The 18945-nt window shown below is 41.5% G+C and overlaps 1 protein-coding gene across 2 annotated transcripts in view; it reads left to right on the top strand.

Annotated features, from left to right (window-relative positions):
- Nucleotides 1–4885: 4885 nt before the first annotated feature.
- The window catches only part of emilin2a (elastin microfibril interfacer 2a), a 20474-nt gene continuing 6414 nt past the window's right edge, over nucleotides 4886–18945 (top strand). Inside the window, exons 1-5 of one of the 2 annotated variants that reach the window (XM_025900479.1) lie at nucleotides 4886–5034; nucleotides 6480–6559; nucleotides 7127–7252; nucleotides 9860–10050; nucleotides 10163–12112. In XM_025900479.1, the coding sequence (XP_025756264.1) occupies nucleotides 7143–7252; nucleotides 9860–10050; nucleotides 10163–12112 (2251 nt within the window). In that variant the 5' untranslated portion in view covers nucleotides 4886–5034; nucleotides 6480–6559; nucleotides 7127–7142. Of the gene's footprint in view, nucleotides 5035–6244; nucleotides 6560–7126; nucleotides 7253–9859; nucleotides 10051–10162; nucleotides 12113–18945 lie in introns of those variants that run through there. The other variant, XM_005476520.4, reaches the window with a different exon arrangement.

The raw sequence follows: 18945 nt of genomic DNA, 5'->3' as shown, positions 1-18945 counted from the left end.
TGGAGAGAGGCTGTCGTCAGGGATGCCCCCTGAGTCCCACTCTTTTTGCGCTATTCATTGAGCCCCTGGCGCAGGCTATCAGGGAATCTAAAGACATTAGAGGTGTACTAATTAACGATATAACGTATAAAGTTGGTTTGTATGCTGACGATATTCTCATAACGCTAACTAACCCGGAAATCAGTCTGCCTAATCTTTTTTCATTATTGAAAACATTTGGCATGTATTCCGGATATAAATTAAATTTACAGAAAACTCAGATTCTCTTATATAACTATCGCCCATCACAAGATGTTCAAAAGATAGCCAAGTTTAACTGGAGTAACACCTCTATAAAATATCTAGGAATCCATATACCCATAGATCTATCCGACCTCTATGAATGCAATTATGTCCCACTAACATCAGAAATTAAGGCAGACCTACAGCGCTGGTCATTATTGCCAATGAATATGCATAACCGGATAGATATAATAAAAATGAATCTTTTGCCAAAGCTTCTCTATTTGTTCCAGGCGCTGCCTATACAAGTACCCTCCAAGCAATTTAACGAATGGAATAGGATGATCTCTAACTTTATTTGGGCCAAACAAAAACCAAGAATAAAATTTCAGACGTTACAATTGCAAAGGGACAAAGGTGGATTCGCTCTGCCGTGTCTTGAGGACTATTATAGGGCTGCACAGTTGCGAGTGATGATTGGGTGGTGTGACCCAATGTGTGAGGCTAAATGGAAGGAGATAGATCAATCCTACTGTGAGATACCGCTCCAATCACTGCTTGGAGATCAACCGCTCATTAAAAGACATATATATGCAGACTTGCTCCCGGCGCTAATGAAAGTGCCCATAGAGATATGGCATAAGATACTCAAATATGAGAAAACTGAAAAAAGTGCCCGGACTTTAAGATGGCCTGCTTATGATTCAGACTTTGCACCTGCAAACAAGGATAAGAGATTTATACAGTGGTTACATAAGGGTATAACAGGTTACTGGAAGATTACAGATAAAAATGTACTAAAAGACTACCAGCGACTCCAGAGAAGTTTTTACTTGGAAAGACAGGATTTCTTTAGATACCTCCAGCTGAGGCACCATTACGACAGAAACATAAAATTCCTAGAAGAGGAGGACACGGGCTTGGTTAAAATCTTCCTTGACTCTTGTAAGGGGAATGCACCAAAGAAACAGATATCCAGATTATACAAATGTTTACAAACAAGTAGGAATAATGACACAACATATATCAAAACTAGATGGGAAAAAGATGCTGAAATAATAATACATGACGACAACTGGTTCAATATGTGTAAGGCTGTGGTAATGACCTCGAGCTCAGGCCTATGGAGGGAATTTGCATGGAAAAACACAGTGCGTTTTTTTGTCACACCGAATGCTAAGAGTAAACAAAGTAAAGACCCCGACAAGGCTCAGTGTTGGAGGAACTGTGGAAGTGTATCTGCAGGACATTTTCATATTTTTTGGGAATGTGCCAAGATTGTCCCCTATTGGCTGGTAGTGATCACAGAAATCAATACCATGATGGGCTTGAACTTGGCCCCTGATTTCACTGTGTTTTATCTATGTGATTTGCCACAAGGACTGAGGAACTCAGACAAATATCTTTTATTGATATTATTGGCTGGTGCAAAGAAAGCTATAACTCGCAAATGGCTAAACGTGGATCCACCGTCATCCTTGGACTGGATAGGTATTATCAAGGAAATTTACACAATGGAGAGATTGACTTTTTCACTAAGACTGGCTGCGGATAAATTTGAGAAATACTGGAAAAAATGGGACCTTTACTCAAATGGAAAAATATTATAATTTCTGATACCATGTTTCAATGCTGTTGTTCAGCTATTTGATCTGATTGTACCATAAAGGGATATGTCCTTTTTTTTTTTTTTTTTTTTTTTTTTTTTTTTTTTTCTTTTTTTGTTTGTTTGTTTGTTTGTTTGTTTGTTTTTTTGTTTTGTTTTTTGCTAGCCTGGATGCTCTGTGAATGTTGGGGGTCTGCGTGTTTTGTAAAAAATTATACAAAACTGTCAATAAAAAATAAAGTGTAAAAAAAAAAAGTGGATAAATCAGGATGGAGCCTGGTTAAGGTACTGCTGAAGACGCTGGAATTGCCTTATAACAGTGACATATAGCAGTTGCATTCATTCTGGACTATTTTAGAGTAGGGTGAAACTGTATTATCACTCACTATTATCACAGATCATCTCATTTTTACATTCTCCTAAGTAGTACCGGTAAATAAACACTAAATACTCCTTCCAGTCAGTCAACTAGTACAGGTCACTGCATATACAGGCTGGTGGTGGGTAAAAATAGATCATATTTATCATTTTCTCTCACTATTGCAACATTTAATTCTCACATTACTATTCATTAATTTAATTACTCTGTAACCAAATGGGCACGACCCATCTCAGGTGCTGTCAGCCTTTCCTATTATAGTGTGCGTGGAGGGAGGAAGGTGGGTGATGGTGGCGGTGGGGGTGCTCGTGAATTTGGCTCATCTGTTGTTTTTGCTCAGTAGCTCACAGAGACCTCTTGGCCCTGACGCAATCTCACCTCATTAACATTTTAGGTGACGAGCATGTCAAGGCCTTAATTAACAATTCATGAGCACGGCTGATAGCTATATTAACATTTTACAACCAATAAATCAGCTTTTCTAACCTGCTGTGTGTGTGTGTTTGCGTGCACGGGCCCGTGTCTCTGTGCACGTGTGTGAGAGACTGAATGGGGGGCTTGGGGGGAGACTCTGCGTCTGTGTGTGTGTGTGTTTCTGTGTAGGGGAGGCGAGTGAGTGGGTGGGTGGTTGCGTTATTTGTGTACATCCACAACAGGCAGCTATGTCTCTCTCCCTTTGTCTCCGCGCCTGTCTCCCCGTCTGTCTCAGACCATGACATTTGTTTGAACTTTCTCTTAATCTTATGTTCTCATCATGGCTCTGTAGTGAATCATTATGCTTTTCCTCAGCAAAACAAGAAAAATCCAACAACCTCCAACCTGATCCGGAGGAGGTCATTCGCAGTGTTATGCCAATTAATAACCTAAAAAGATCAATCGGGCTAAGCGCTCACAAATGTAAGTGTCACACATAATGGAAAGGTTGACTAATTAGGGTGCTATTTTCGTTTAGTCGACCATTACAAAGTGACAGTGATACAAGTTGGTTTCTGTCAAGTCTCCCTTTTTTCCCCTCTCTCTCTCTGTTTCTCTCTCTCGCTCTCTCTTTCTCTCTCTAGGAGGTGAAATGCAAGAGAAGGAAATGGAGAGATGAGGAGTCTGGAGGGGTAATTTTGAAATAATGGGGGAGGAAGATCAGCCAGAGCTGAATCTCCAAGGTTTCATAACTTCTACATTCCTTACAACGAACCCACATTGAAAAAGCCTTGGAGAGAGGGAGAGAATGATCATCTGCTTCACTGTGCCATAAAATACATTTATGTGTGTTCACGCGCCTTCTGAAGGGACAAATCCTGAAGCATCTCCACATGCAGGGCCTCAGATTGAGACCTTTTTTCTTCTCTTTTTCAAATTTTCTTCAGCGCAAAACCACTCAGGAGTGAGAGAATCTAGTAAACTGTGTGATCTGAAACACTGCATGTCTTTCTCTCTGTTTCACTGCGTGGAGCGCAAGGGAGAAAAGGAAAATTGAAGTAGCAATCCCACCACAGCACCTTTGGGCAGCCCCTTGACCCCACTTTGAAAAACACCTGCGTAGGCAGTGTTTGCAGGCCTCGGCTCTCCCACTGAGTCACCCACTGGTGTAATACGCGTGGTACATAGCTGCTGCTTGCCAAATGAAAGTGATCTCTGCACCACTGCTCACTCTCCCTTGGTGACATAAAAAGCCAATGTTGTTGTTTTTTTAATTTTATTATTCTTTATTACTTATTTTTACAAAGATATTTTAGTGTAAAAACAAAAAAGAAGAAATCCACAGGGTGCCTACATGAACGATAGCGCTGTCTGAATTTAATCTGACCCACGTGCTTTGAAGCAGAGTGTTTCAGGACATGAGTCTGCAGTGGAGCACGCATCAGATCCTTCCAGTGAGAGATCTGCTTTGTGTTGCCTCTGCAGCGGCAGCCCCGCCCACAGGTGCACCGACGCATTTATTATAGGTAAAGGAAAAGATCAAGGTCGCATCTTCGGTGAATTTAGGAGGATTCAAAAAGGGTCACGGCGAGGGGTTGGCCCTGCAAAATGCATGTCTCCGTGACAAATGCATCGTTGGCTGCAAATGATCCTCCCCGGATTCAGTGGCGGCTGTTCCACTTCCAATCAGTCCTCCAACTTCGACAAAGTCAAAAAATAAGAAATTGATCCCAGAGAGGTGCAACGAGGAAATATCCCAGGATTTATGGGTCTTCTTCTTCTTTTTCTTCTTTCTAATGAAAAATGTGGCTTGGTATTTTCCATCAGTCATGACCCTTCATACTTCCTGTTCTGTATGAATGTCAGGGCGTATATGAAGTTAATGACTATGAAGGTGTAAGCCTTGATAATGTCATCATGGAGAATGACAATAAGCACGTGCTCTAATCCGCATACAATTAAAGCAGTGAAAACAGATTGGGTGATGTTCTGAACTCGTGAAACTGAAACCTGTTGGCAGCACGCTGTAAATGTCAGTCGTTATTAGTTAAAAATAAAGAGAAAGTGTGTGATGGCGGTAAAGCTGCTTACGGTAAAGAGCTGATGGTTAATTCAGAGTCCATGACAAGGATGACTGACATGAAGGCAACACGGCAAGGTGATGAAACTGGACATTTTACACTCATGCTGCCTCAGTAATGAAATGTCCTTTTCTCACTCTCAACACTTTGGGATAAGAATTGCCATGACTACAAGGAGTGCCTGCTGTTTTTACCGCTGCTGTGCTGCCCTCTTCTGGACACTAAAGAAACAACAGTGTCAACAGTTTTGACTCACATGAAGCCTCTTCACAAATTTTTTTTCCTCCCCTCTATCTGAAAAGCCTGACGTTGAAGTTTGCTGACTTTATAGTGTAAGTTATTTTATTTTTTTATCTGTGAAGTGCAAAGATGTTAGCACAGGAAAAGGAGGAAACTCTCAGTAACCTCATTAAAAGGATGTTTCCCGTGAGGGTGGGTGTTAATGTCAGGCTTACCTGACATTTGTTGTTTATTAAACCATTTGAAAATCAAATCCTCAAGAGACTTTTTTCACTTATGTAACACATTCCGGCATCTTTCAGTTGGCCGACCTGGTGCAGGCTGTCTGATGAAACACTGCAGTCTTTATTTTTAGGAAATGGCTATCTGTGGTCTGAGAGACCAGACAGAGAAGGGTTAGATCTGTGTGTGTAGATCCATTTGCGTTGCTATTCGTTTCCCGTTCCCACGATACTTTAAAGAATCCCTCTGTATCCTCGCAGACGACCACATCTTGCTTTGTATTCTCACCCTGTCTTTATTTAAGTCTCAGTCTTCTCTGGTCGCTGCCACCACCCCCACCCCCACCCCATTAATCAGTATTGCGTTAAATGACAGCATCTGTCTGATCAGGGAGAAGAAGTTATACAGTATTCCCTGCACCACGGCAACATGGGAAACAGGGTAACTGCAGACCATTTCACACAAAGAATCATTTTCACAGAAGCACCATGTTGAGCACGGAAACTCTCGCACTTTTCGCACAGTACAAAAGCACCGACAATGAATTTCTGCCTCGAGTGCTGTGAATTGAAGCTCTAGTGCAGGCCTATTTAATGCTGTACATTTTGTCTCTATTCACGTTAATAAATCAGCAAATTGCTCAGTTGGGCTTTAAAAATACAATTTGCCCAACGAGCTGATGCAGAAAGGAACAGAGTGCACACCAGAATATATATCCTCCCCTTATTCCCATTATCCAACGGAATGTAAATTACTACTGTTATCCCAAGTCATGAATATCATCAACTCCACCACTTCACACGTGTCTTTCAACTCTGGTGGTTGCATTCAAATGACATTACCCTATTATCAGTGAGGTGTGACTTATTGGCTGTTGACTGACTTCATGATGCCCGCATCCCCCCTCGTCCCTCGCATTAATTAATCATCTCGTCTTAACCACCAAAACTTAAAAGAATAATTTAATTAAAACTAAACTCTGGGGCTACAGACTGGTTTTTTGAATAATAAACTTGAGGAAGTCTTTCCCACCCCCTGGTGTTTTGGGGGGGCGGAGGAGGAGGGTGTGGGCCTTCAGCGTCATTCCAAGGGAGTTGCAGGGATTGCGGACTTCCCTCAAAGTTCAGTTACCGGAGTTAAATCAGCCACAAGGGGAATGTAACTTTGGAGTTCGGGAAATTTGCGGATGGTAATAACAGGGTAGTTTTTTTCTGTGGTAGAAATATTTATTTTAATACGTTTGTTAAGTATGAAGCACAGGCGTGGAGAGATGGACCGGCGTTGGGCAGTTTTCACACTGATTTTAAACTTTCAGCTCACTTACGGGACCCCCTCCTCTTACGGCTTGTTCCGCGGGTCTGCAAACACTGGACCGGTACACAGACACAGGACTGGGTAAGCGATGACTTTTGTACAGTTTAGAACGAACTCTTTAAAACTTTGTGTCTTTCAGAAACTAATAAGCGCTTCATGACGGGTTTTTCTGCTTAAAGGTAACGCTGCGTTCTTTTCCTGCCAAAAAAAAAAAAAATAATCAATCCAGACTTCTCAGTTACCTGAATGACCTAAGATCGGTGAGGATTTAGCCTCTTATGGTCATATGTAGTTTGATAGCATTCCCCGTTGTTCTATCAGCCTGTGACTAAATTTGGCTCGAGTTCGCCAGTGTTGCCAAATGTTGTCGATAAGGTGCAGATAAACCCTGGAATGTCACTGATTACCTCCAGTCTCTTATGTACAGCAGACCACTGCATTTCCACGTTTTCTGATAAATGAAAATAGACTGGGGATGGACGTCTGACAAAGCTCACTGAAACGACGCCTTTAGGGAAAGCTCATAAACCATATGGAGCTTGTTATGAAACTTTTATAGTCCAGCTGCGTTCTTTGGTATATATTGCTCTAAATGAATTGCCACTTCTTGCTATACATGCTTAAGTCCTTGTTTATCTCCCTCCTCAGGAACTGGTGCGCCTATATGGTGCAAAAGAACGTGAGCTGCGCCGTGCAGGGGAGTGTGGAGAGCTTCCAGGAGCCCGTGGTGGCCCCCTGCCCAGCCTACCAACCTGACTGCCAGCAACAAGTGGCGTGAGCATCCGGGGAGAAGGGGTTGAGGGCGCATGTTTAGATGCATGTGGCAGAATAGATACAAAATGTTTATTTGGGAGAGAGCTGGAGGCAGAAGTGTTCACAGTGGCTGCAAAACTTCATGGGCAGAAGCAGAAAAAGTACAGCTTTTACAGCAAGTTAAAAAGCCCACTGAAAATAGGCAAAGGGAGGAATCTGTGGGTAAAGCTAATAAAGAGGAGAACATTACCCATAGTTTACTCATTTATGTCTGTTGTTGGACTAAATGACAAGCCAGGCTGAAGCAAGTGTTACCAGAAAATGCCCAAAAAGTTCAAAACTTGATGCAACCATTATATGAGACAACAAAACTGCGCTACTTCCAACACAAGACTTATGGTGACATATACTATGTAGAAATTTATGTTATGTTGCCATTTTCCATAAGCATGTAGAGAAGCCATTGTTCAGTTTCACAATAGTGCACACATGGGCAAAATGGGGCTTGACGGCCACAAGTGGACTGCAGAGCATCTAAATCCAGCCTCCAATGTCCAAAAAGGAAAAGAAAAGAATTCCCCAACCTAAAAATAAATGAATAAACAGAAGACAAAGCGGCAGTATGTTGAGGAATCTTAAGGTGAATCACTGCTGCTAATGTATCTGAGACATCTGAAAAGATGCAGAGAAATTTAAATGTTGATATAGGATTTTGATGGCTTTTCTTTAATGTTAGTCATTTTTTCCTCGTGAGGTCAGATTAATTGGTGATTCTTAATAGTCCATAAGAGTGAATGTGAGTGCGAATGGTGATCTGTCTTTCTGTGTTAGCACTGCGGCAAATTGGCAACCTGTCCAGGGTGTACCCAGCCTCTCGGTCTCACCCAGTCCCCTGAATTCGATAACTGAAAGAAAATGGATACATGGATGGATGGATGGACATTTTCCCTGTAATGTGTAACCATGCTATTTGCAAATATAGGCCCATCTCTTGTCTTAAAAACTCAAACTCAATATCAGCCTGGAAAAAAAAAAAAAAAAGCTGTCCAGCCCTGCTACAGTAGCTGGACACTGCCATCAGGCCTGCACACACCCTGGTTAGTTTGTCAGTATAAGTATTGAAACTAGGCCCAGAGGTTTTCCCAAGCACAGGTGTATAAATGAGATTAACTGTAACTGCCAGCTGTCCAAAATAAAGACTAACACAATGAGAATAAGTAAACTAAAAAAGGCTTGTAACAGGCAAGTGCTAATATTAATATATATTTGAGCCAGTTCACATTTACTTTTTGATCTATTCCTTTTTTAATTTCCTGTATGTTAAGACTTGACTTTGTGTTTAAAATTTCACCTCTAGAGGACATCTTTATGTATCTGCATGTTTGTCCATCTAGCCCTATGTTCAAATGAGTTATGAGACTCTAACAGATGGTTCACAGTTGCTAATTTGTTAGCATTAGAAAGAATTTAGCCCTGATTAAAACATAACTCAATGTGTTGCTGTAGCTTTCATAACTATTATGGACAAAATAGACTTTGCTATCAGTTTATCTGACAAGCAATTAATCTGGAATCGCATTAGGGTGGCATATATAGGTTATATATGTGTATAGGTTATACATTTATATATGAGTGTATAACCTAAATACCCATGAACTTTTGACAATATGAACATATCACAATAAAAATAAAACCCATTTAAAGTTATACAATTTGATTACCGTATCCAATCCCCAAACTTCTGCACTAAACAAATCATTAACTGATGATTGTAAATGGAAATGTCGGCACCAGTGACTGGAACAGTTTTAATTTTGTACTGGAAGATGCTGTGTTGCAATTTAATTCATTTTTCTTTGTGAATCATTGTTAGTCCTTAAACACATGCTATCTGTGGTTCTGCTTTGTGATCCTCTTGCACAAACACATGGATGAGAGCCCCTGTTCTGTGGAAAAGATTCCTGGAAGCTGATCATACTTAGGTCACCAGAGTTCCAGGCAAGAAGAGCTGGCCATGAGAGGAGACACCTCAACTCATGATACACAGCACTCACTTCGTGTTGTCTCATGTTAGGATTAGATTTGATTATACTTTGTAGATCACAAGCAGACTGTAAAGTATTGTTGTCACTTGCTTTCTTTTTTCGCTCCTGCTTATTGAGAGTGAACAGTTTCACCAGTGACAGTTGGGAAATGTGTAAAGATGATTGTTTCAGATAATAACTTTCCAGATGTTTTGCGTGACATGACCCCTGGCTTCAGGGAAGTGATATCATCCATTGTTTCTTTGGGAAATGCTTTCTTTGGCTGGAAAGCTGGAATTTTGACAGAGTGAAGATTTAAGGAGAAGCTCTAAAATGTCTATGTTAAAAAAAAAATCCTCCAAAAAACAGATGTTTTGGTGATTGCAAGAGTCAACCAATTAACAGGTTCTTTTTTTTTTTGAAGTAGTGGAGCAGTTTAGCACGGAACTTAATAACACTGATAACACTTTCCAAAAGGTCTGGATGTGATTTTGAGAAAGTCCACTGTTTCCCATTTATATTTATATATGCCCGAGACTTTGAGACTACATCCATATGTGTTTGAACAACAAAACTCTTTTATTTCTCTGCTTTTTGTTTACAGGTACAAAACTCAATTTCGACCCACATACAAGATTGCTTATAAAACGGTCACAGAGTTAGAGTGGAGATGTTGTCCTAATTACCAAGGTCCAAACTGTAAAGACTCAAAACCAACCCCTAACCGGCAAACAGTTCAGGGAACGCAGCCTTACCGCCCACCAAATCCTGGACAGGCAACCAGACACATACAGAGTGAGAAATCAACTTTATACTAACAGTATTTTACTAAACATTAGTATGTGCCACTAACAAAGTAACTTTTACTTATTTATGTTATAATTCATAAGTTATTTCATTATTCCAGGGCCGGAGCGAAGAGAGACCCCGCAGCATGTGACAAGGCCTGGTGGGACAGATAAGGTGCATCTTCTGGAAGGTGAAGTTCAACGTCTGTCTCAGACAGTCCTGGATCTCCAGTCTGCTTTGACGGGGTTAACTGCAAACCTGCAAGAGGACACAAAGAAGATGCTGATGACACTTCTAAACAACATGCGCCCACCAGACAGTCCCACAGATGCAGCTACAGAGGAGAACCCGGCCGTTTTGGATGGCCATCAGGCCACCAGAGGTGGGATGCCAGGACAGAAGGACATAGAAAAAATAGTCGCTCGTTTGGATGATATCAATAACGCTCTGCAAAGCAAGGATGAAGCTTTGGACGACCTAAGAGGAATCACAACAAGTCATGAGGGCCAGATACGTGTCCTCATGGATGCCTCTCAGTCTCAAGCTTCACCCATACCGGACTTTGATGTTATACAGACTTACATTGATGGAAAATTTGAAAGCCTAAAGAAGGAGATTGACCAGAATTTGGAGGAGCAAATGGCCAAAGATCAGAGCTCATGTAATGAAAAGCTCCAGAAGCTGCAGAAGACCTGTGATGATAGCCATGATGAAATTTTGGACAGGTTTACCAAGTTGGTCAATTCCAAGGAGGCTGATCTGCGAAAGGAGATCCGATCACTGCGTCTAGACTTGGCTGCTGCAGATGGACCTGTGCGAACTCAAAGACAGACGGATCCATCCAAAGAAGAAAAAGAACACGGTGACCATAAAGCCCTGTGGCGTGAGATTGACCGCATTGCAGAGGCTCACCGCATCCTGAATGTCCGTATTGACAATGAGCTGGAAAATCTGTCTGCTCCACAGGAAAGCATCAGTGATTTTTCCGTATTGATTGAGGAGCTGGAGGCACGTATAAATATTACAGAACTAAATGCAGAGACTCACTGCTTCTACATCGAGGAAAAGCTAACCCGTACAATCACAGACGAAGTGGCAGCTCTTCGGATGCTTCTGGACGGACGTCTGAACGGCATGGAGGACCAGTTTACGAACATGCTGGTGGAAATGAGCAAAAACAATTTCCCAGGGGAGTTTAGTGACTCTATTAATGCCATCCAGTCAGAAGTTAACAACAGCAAGCTCCTCCTCCAAGGTTTGGATGATAAGGTTAACACTGTAGGAGAGTTGTGCTCTGCAGGATGTTCAGGCTCACAAAATACCGCAGGACAGGTAACTTCTGCACCTAAACTTCCTGGTCTAGAAAACATTTTGAAGGACCTGTATCGGTACAGAAATGACCTGGATGTCCTTCACACAGACGTGAGTTCCAACACAGCCAAGCTCAGCCAACTTGAGAATTTTATTCAGAGGTACTCAGGAGCAGAGGAGAGAAGTGTGCAGACAATGGATGACTTCAAGAAGGGACTGAATAATCTTCAAAACAACGTGCTCGGTCTGTCTGGCGCTGTTACTGGTTTAAGTGATTCCTTAGGCAAATACAACCAAGATATGCAGAAAATAAACTCAACATGCTGCTATGCTGAGCAGAGAGGCGAAAGCAGTACAACACAGGACAGCTGGAGTACATCTGAATCCACTCAACGTAAGGTGGGGGAGCTGGAGGACAGACTCGATACGCTTAGCAGACAGGTGTCATCTGAACTGACTGAATGTAAACAGAACACGCAGGGTGTTTCTGATGGCATCTCGGCTGTGGATGGACGTGTAACCCGACTCGAAAAGGTGTGTGGAAGGTTAGATGGAGTTTCTGCTAACATCAAAGACCTGAAAGATGGGCTGGAGAGACATGTTGCCGGCCTGCGGGACTGCGTCGACAGAATGAACGTCACATGCGGAAATCACGGAGCAGAAATCAACGCTCTGCAAAATTCCTTGCAGAAGTTTCAGGCACAGCTGTCCGTCATGGCCAAACATGTTTTGAAGGACGGCGCAGCCAAAGAGCCAGGTGAGTTGATAGCAATAAAACAGTTCGGTCTTTATTTTTTAAAAATTGCAAACAAACTTTTAATGGACAGCTGTGACATTCCTGTCCACACATTAATATGGTCACACCCAAAATGAAGCTTAAAAGAGCATAATAACAAGCACTCTGCACATTGCATCAACCAAACACAACACAAGATGAAAGTGTTCACAGCTTTTTAAAGTGTAAACACGCAAAGGCTTTAAAAAAAAATTGGCCTGACAGAGTCAATCACTTAAACATGAATCCAGATGCATACTTCTGGAAGTCTTTCCTGGAAGACATTCAGTGTTGCACTCATTTTCCCAAAAATAATGGAAATAGCTGTGTAAAGAATGCAAAGTCAAAAAAAGATGAAGTTCAGACACTGATTACTTTAATCTCTGCACACCAGCAGAGTGCTGCAAACATGGACTAAATGTCGAAATATGAGTTCCAAAAGTTGCCTGAATCATCCCCCCTAATTCTGACTTGGAAAGAGACGGGGAAGGAGACCTTACAGATGCCCTGTGAACATCTGACATGCACTTTGATTGGAGCACAGTGACACTTTCAGAGCCTAAAGGTGAATACGGGCATGTAGGTGGTGCTTGTGAAATGAAACAACAGCAGCTGTGGCAGCAAATGGCTTTCGTGTGATCTGTATGGCAGCAAAGGAGTGATACTATCAGATTAATGAGGTGCAGTAATGAAAAGGGTGTGCTGGAAGTACAGTATGAAGCAACGAGAAGAGTACGCCATGTGCCTTTTGCAGCATTTACAAGTCGACTGTCTCAACTAGCTAGCAGGCTTTGCTTCATTAGCGGGCAGAGTTATCACGATAGGGAATCATGACAGTAATTGGAGTCAGATTATGGCACAGTTTAGCCACTTAAGGGTCCATTAGTTCAGGGGATTCCCACATTAGTGCAGTCAAGCACTGAAATTTGTCAGAAGAACCCAAGGAAAAAAGTAGTGGCTACATGCACATAATCTTTGTTGTCAGCATCCTCCCTTGTTTTCACTATCTGAGTTTATCAAGTATGATTAACATCTGTGTAAACACAAACTTTTCCTGCGGATAATCTCCACATAATGCTGGCTTGGTTTACGTGAAGGCTTGAACAGCCACAGGGTATTTCTCAAAATGGGAGGGCACAAGTTCACTGAGCCTCCCGTGCTTGCCTCGAGCATGTCATTCAATATGTCCCTGCACCGAGAAGCAGAGGCCCACATTAGAGACTTCCTGTGGCTAAGATTTGTGTTGTCCCAGGAATCCCCCTTTTTTTATATAGGCAATGAAACACGCAAATGAAATCTGAAAATTTTTACAGCCATTCCAGTGCCTATGATGATTTACTCATAGTGTTACGTGCCTTGTTGCTCCCTGACGTAAATATCACTTAAACACTCGACAGACTGCCCCTTCTCTCCCAGTCTTTTCATGAGTTCTGAGGTCTTCTTTCTTTCACCATAATTCCCCTTTTTTTGCAATACCACAGAACTGTGGACCTCAACCTCAGTTCCCAGTCCCTCAGTACACATACCTCTACCCCTCCCTCCTTTCTTTCTCTTTACACATGTACACATACCAGCCTCGAGAGATTCCCGCAGGGTGACCTAAGCCCAATGTGTGGAGTCTGGTCCTCATTAAGGGCCCTGACTCACCGCTGGAGTCAGTCTTGATGGAGAGGGGAGAAGAAGGGCTCCACACCCAGGACCAGATGCTTCAGCTACCCTCAGCTGTGATGTCATGACTGGGGCCCCATTACCAGTCCCTCCCACATCATGGTCCAAAACAATAGAGCGATAGGGAGCTGAGGAGAAAGGAGGGCTGATGGAAGGCATGAAGGCGTTTTATACCAATTTCAGCATTTGACAAATATGGCCTGTTATTTCCAAGCAAGGATGTTTGATTTCATTATCTTACAAGGAGGAACATTAAGCGTGATTTATGATCAGAACCCCCACTTCCCAACTTTCCAACTTCAGATAGAGGGTGGCTGTGTCAGCTATTCTTTGCAACTTTCTGAGACAGACAAGCTGGCATTCACAATCACTTCTTACTGTGATTGGCCTCCTGAGGTGAGAGAGGAGCAGGGAATTTTAAGCTACCCAGCATTTTCTTTAATCGCTCAAGTTTGTCTGCTATTTGTGGCATTTTTCATATGTCCGTTTTAGCAAAGAGACATTTATCTCTCATGTGCACCATTATTTCAGTCTATACTGTAGCAACCTGCTAACCTAGCTCAAAGAGGGAGAAAACAGCTAGCTTGGTTCCAAGACAAATTAACTGCAACTTCCTGGAGTGTCAACTTGTTGCCTGGTAACTGGTAACTGGTTTCCCCCCATAACATGCTAAAGTGTCACTGAGTTGTCATTTTTCTACTGATTTAACAAAGATACAGCTTGTTAAATAGAACATTTCTGAGAAGCTGGTCGGCAGGACACCAGGCAACCTGTTTCAAATTTTTCTTCCAGCCTACATTAGCAAACTGCTCACAGCAACTCACCTAAATCTCAGCATGAGCAGAGTAAATAAGCTTACTGTATTTCTAAAAGTGTCAGAATTTTTCCCTTCAAAGAGTAATCTCATTTTCTTTTAGTCCTAAATCCCACAAGAGAGGGAGTTGGACTTTGTGGCTCAAGATTTAATGGTTACTTCAAGTTTGGAAAGGAGAGAAATTGTCTAAATAGAGATAAAATATCCACAAAAAATCCCTGCTCTGTGGGTGTGGTGGTGGCTGAGAGCCTACTGAAATGTTTCCTCTCTGTGTTTGAGCTCATATTCTCCACACAGTCATATGAGGACCCAGAGGAGGCTGCAAACAGATGATGTGTTGTAATAACATAACTGAAAGATTGACTGGAATAGCTTTGCCCTTACACAGCGTGACTGTGGAATTGGAATTGTGTGACTTTAGTTTTAAAGTGTTGGCACTGCTTAGCCCTCAGCAGCTGCTCCTGCTGCAGAGGTCTGCCACTACTGCTTGTGTTTTTGTATCTAGTTGCTTTCCCTCTGAGAGGGAGTTGTGGTTAAGCAGAAATTACTCTGTGGAAACATTCAAAAGTCTGTGATCTACCAACGAAATCTGAAATTACGCAAGAGATTTCAATCTCTCAAGAATTGGCAAACTAGTTTCATACAGTCATGGTTAAAAAAAAGGAAAAAGGAAAGTACAGCCTTTGTTAAGTATAAAGTTTTACATATCAAGATATTTTTGAAAAAACTCAAGTACTTATCAGTTCTTAAAATAAGGTAAATACATTCTGCATTCTGGCTAATGACACGGTGTCGTTAGCCAGAATGCAGAAGCAGTATATGAAAAATGAAGTGTGTCCCATGATTCAGTAACGTGTTAAGTCACCTTTAGCAGCAATACCTCAAATGAATGATTTCTATATGACTTTATCAGACTCTCACATTGTTGTAGAGGAATTCTGGTGCATTCTTCTTTTCATTGAGGTTTTCATTCATGCACAGCTCTCTTAAGGCAAGCCACATCATTACAATCTGAACTTTGACCGGGCCATTGCAAAACCTTGATCCTTGTTTTTTTCAGCAGTCCTGTTGCATGACCCAGTTTCAGCCAAGCTTTTATCTGTCTGACAGATGGTCTCACAAGTAACCCTAGAAAACATTGGTATACAAAGGAGATCATGGTCGACTCAATTAGTGTAAGGTGCTCAGGTCCTGTGTCTCAAAAAAAAAAAAAAAGTAATAAAAGTTTTGATGTCTAAAATCGTGCAGTTTGTTCAGATGCAACTTTGCAAACCAAGGCTCTGCTGTCATGTTCTTTTTAGAGAGAAGAGGCTTTCTTCGGGAAATCTTTGCAAACAAACCATAGTAGTTCAGTCTTTTCTAATTGTACTGTCAGGAACTTTTAACATTTGACATGCTAACTGATGTCTATAGAGTTTGAGATGTGGCTCTTGGGTTTCTTGCAGTCACTGCATGGTCTGACTTTGGGGGAAATTTACTGGACATACACCCCTAGGAAGATTGGCAACTGTCTTGAATGTTTTCCACTTCAGACTGAAGAATAATGGACTTCAAATTGTTTGGAAATAGCCTGATAGATCTTCCCAAATCGTCGGGCAGCAACAGTCACTTTTCTGAGATCACTGCTGATGTCTTTCCCCTCATTCCCGCATTGTGTTAACACACCCACGAATACTCCAGACCAACAAACTGCCAAAACCTCTGCTTTTATAGAGTCACGTACACTTTCAAATGATCAGTTAATCAAGTGCATTTGATTACCAACACATTTGTGCTACTTAACCTCTGAATTCCTATGGAAGCAGAAAGGGTGTACGTAGCTCTCTACGCATTCATAATGATCCTTTCATCTGAGGTTTTATTTACCTCTTTTAAAAGACCAGGTTATTGAAATTATGTACTAATAAGGAAAACCTTAGAAATGAACGAGTGTACTTTTTAACCATGACTGCATATGTTATTAGGAAATTTTAAAATATGAAAAAAAATACTTCTGTTTCAAATTTATATAGTGACTAGCCATAATTTTCATGCTGAATTTTATGATTTGATGTGCAATGTTTTTTTTTCCTATTCCCTTTTCTTGGAGATGATCCCAGCCCAGTTCAAATCTCATCCCTGTTATTTCACTTTCTCTCTGTTTTCTCTGAGTTGCTCACTTTACTCCCTTGTCGCTCTGCTTCTTTCCAGCTTTTACTTTCAATTTGTCCTTCCAAGAAAGCCAGAGGACTTTCCACCTCTCTCTCCACCCTGTCCTGTGAGTGTCTAGCAATGGACAAAGGCAACAGAAAATGAAAAAGGAAAAAAAAAACGCTGTTGTTTTAAAGCAGGGATAAATTAAGGGCTTTGATTTCATGGATCAATGCTTTGCAATTGATCATTTAGGCTTTATATTGAAGAGACAGGCAGGAGGATTAACTGTCTGCTGTGATGAGGAAATACACACACACAAAAAAGACATAAAAGGCCTTTTGAAGTCTAAGGTTGTCTGATGGGAAAGAATGGAAAATTGTATTTGACACCAAGGCGCACACTCACACATACGCACTGTATAAATTTAGTCATCACCAGAATTTTGAGGTGGTGCCACAATTTCCCCCGGTGAGATATTTGAGTATGTGAGGTGAGGTGTTTCCAACTCTGACCCAGGAGCCCATCTGGAAGTCTTCAGAGGTGACTCGCATACACAAGAGGAATCCCAGAGGTCTGCCATGCAGCGCACAATTTGAGCCTCCCATCATAAATATTACTGTAGGAAAATGGGGTGGAGGATGAAATTGTGTCCATGTGCATAGCAAGAAAGATTAGACTCTGAGTGATGCATTATTGTAAGTGTGTAACAGCCACTCCCTGCATCGTGACCCTTGGCACCATTGCATGATCAGACTGTCTGCCGCAATATCCCATGACGATTTCAGTCACTTGTGAACACTCACGAGATGTCACCCAGTTCTGCAGAGGCGCAAGTGACTAAAGCATTACCCTTCGGTGTCTCAGTCTGCTTGTAAGCAATAACATCTGGTTTTGGTGACGCTTTTGGTTGTACCAGCATGCACATGAATGTGTGCGCTTTTCTCTGTGCTTTTCAAATTTGCGGTTTCCCCCTCAGTGAGACACAGGCTGAGAGCTCATGGGAAATATGCACTCAGGCAACCGGCACCCTGGAGGAGGCATGGGGAGGAAATGAATGAGAGATTTCTGATTATCTCAGTACAACATGATTGCTGGGTTTAATTTGTTTTTGATTATACAGTACATGTGGTTTCTGAGTAGCTTGGAGTGAGAAGGATGGATTTTGTTGACGGGTAGATGATGTTTTATTTGATAAAACCAGAATGCCCGATTACTTTTATAATCCAGAGTAACAGCCAGGCTCTAATGTAACATAGTTGCTTTCAGGTAGGATTGATCACTGGCTGAATGTGCAGTTGAATTAACAGTTGACTTTTGATTTATTATATTTGGCTGCAGGAGAACTTACAGCTGTTAGAAATGATTTTTTACAGCTATGGTACAGTACTGTACAAAGGTATTACCTTTACACATTGCTAGGAAAAGATAGCTGCAGAGATTTATTGAAATAGGTGCAAACATGGAGATATAGTACATAAGGCAAAAAGACAGTCTGTACAATTCTAATAAGTGTGAAAGTCAGCAGAGCAGGAACTTTCTTAGGTAAACCTTCTGGTAATTTCTTTAAGTAGCCTTCAGGAGTAGTTCTCCAGGCTTCTTGAAGGACATCCAAAGCCTTTCTTTGAATGTTGGCTGCCTTTTATTGTGTTTTCTGTCAAGATTATTCTACACCGCTTCAATAATTTTGAGATTTGAGCTCTAGGGAAGCCAGTTTGTGAGTTTCCTTGTTTGTTTTTGTACCCAGGTATGCTTTTATTGCATTGGCAGTGTGCTTGGGATCAATGAAGCCATTGCCAATCAGATGTTCTCAAGGAGGCACTGCATGATGATCCATTTGGCAAAATAAATCCATTTGGTATCCTTGTTGGTCTTCAGACAACAATTCTGACGGCTTAAGAACCAAATGGGACAGAGAAAAAAAAAAAAGAAGAAGAAAAAAAAACTTAGAACCCAAATTTGAAATTTGGATTCATCACTCCAAATGTCACTACTGATTTTCAGTCCAGTTCTTGTGTAGTTTGACAAACGTCAGCCCCTTGCTTAAGATGGATGGATCAACTGAAGGGTCATCTCTCTGAGATTGTTGGTGAGGTATTTGCTCTATTTATTTTCCTGTTTCAATTCTTCATAGATTCGACTAAAGAAATGCAGCTGACTGCAGTAACAAGGTGCCTAAAGATAAACTGAATATCAGTTATTT

This window comes from Oreochromis niloticus, linkage group LG18 (assembly GCF_001858045.2).
Source record: "Oreochromis niloticus isolate F11D_XX linkage group LG18, O_niloticus_UMD_NMBU, whole genome shotgun sequence".
Taxonomy (NCBI): Eukaryota; Metazoa; Chordata; class Actinopteri; order Cichliformes; family Cichlidae; genus Oreochromis; species Oreochromis niloticus.
Note: the sequence above shows the minus strand (reverse complement) of the source record. Positions and strands in the feature narration are given on the sequence as shown.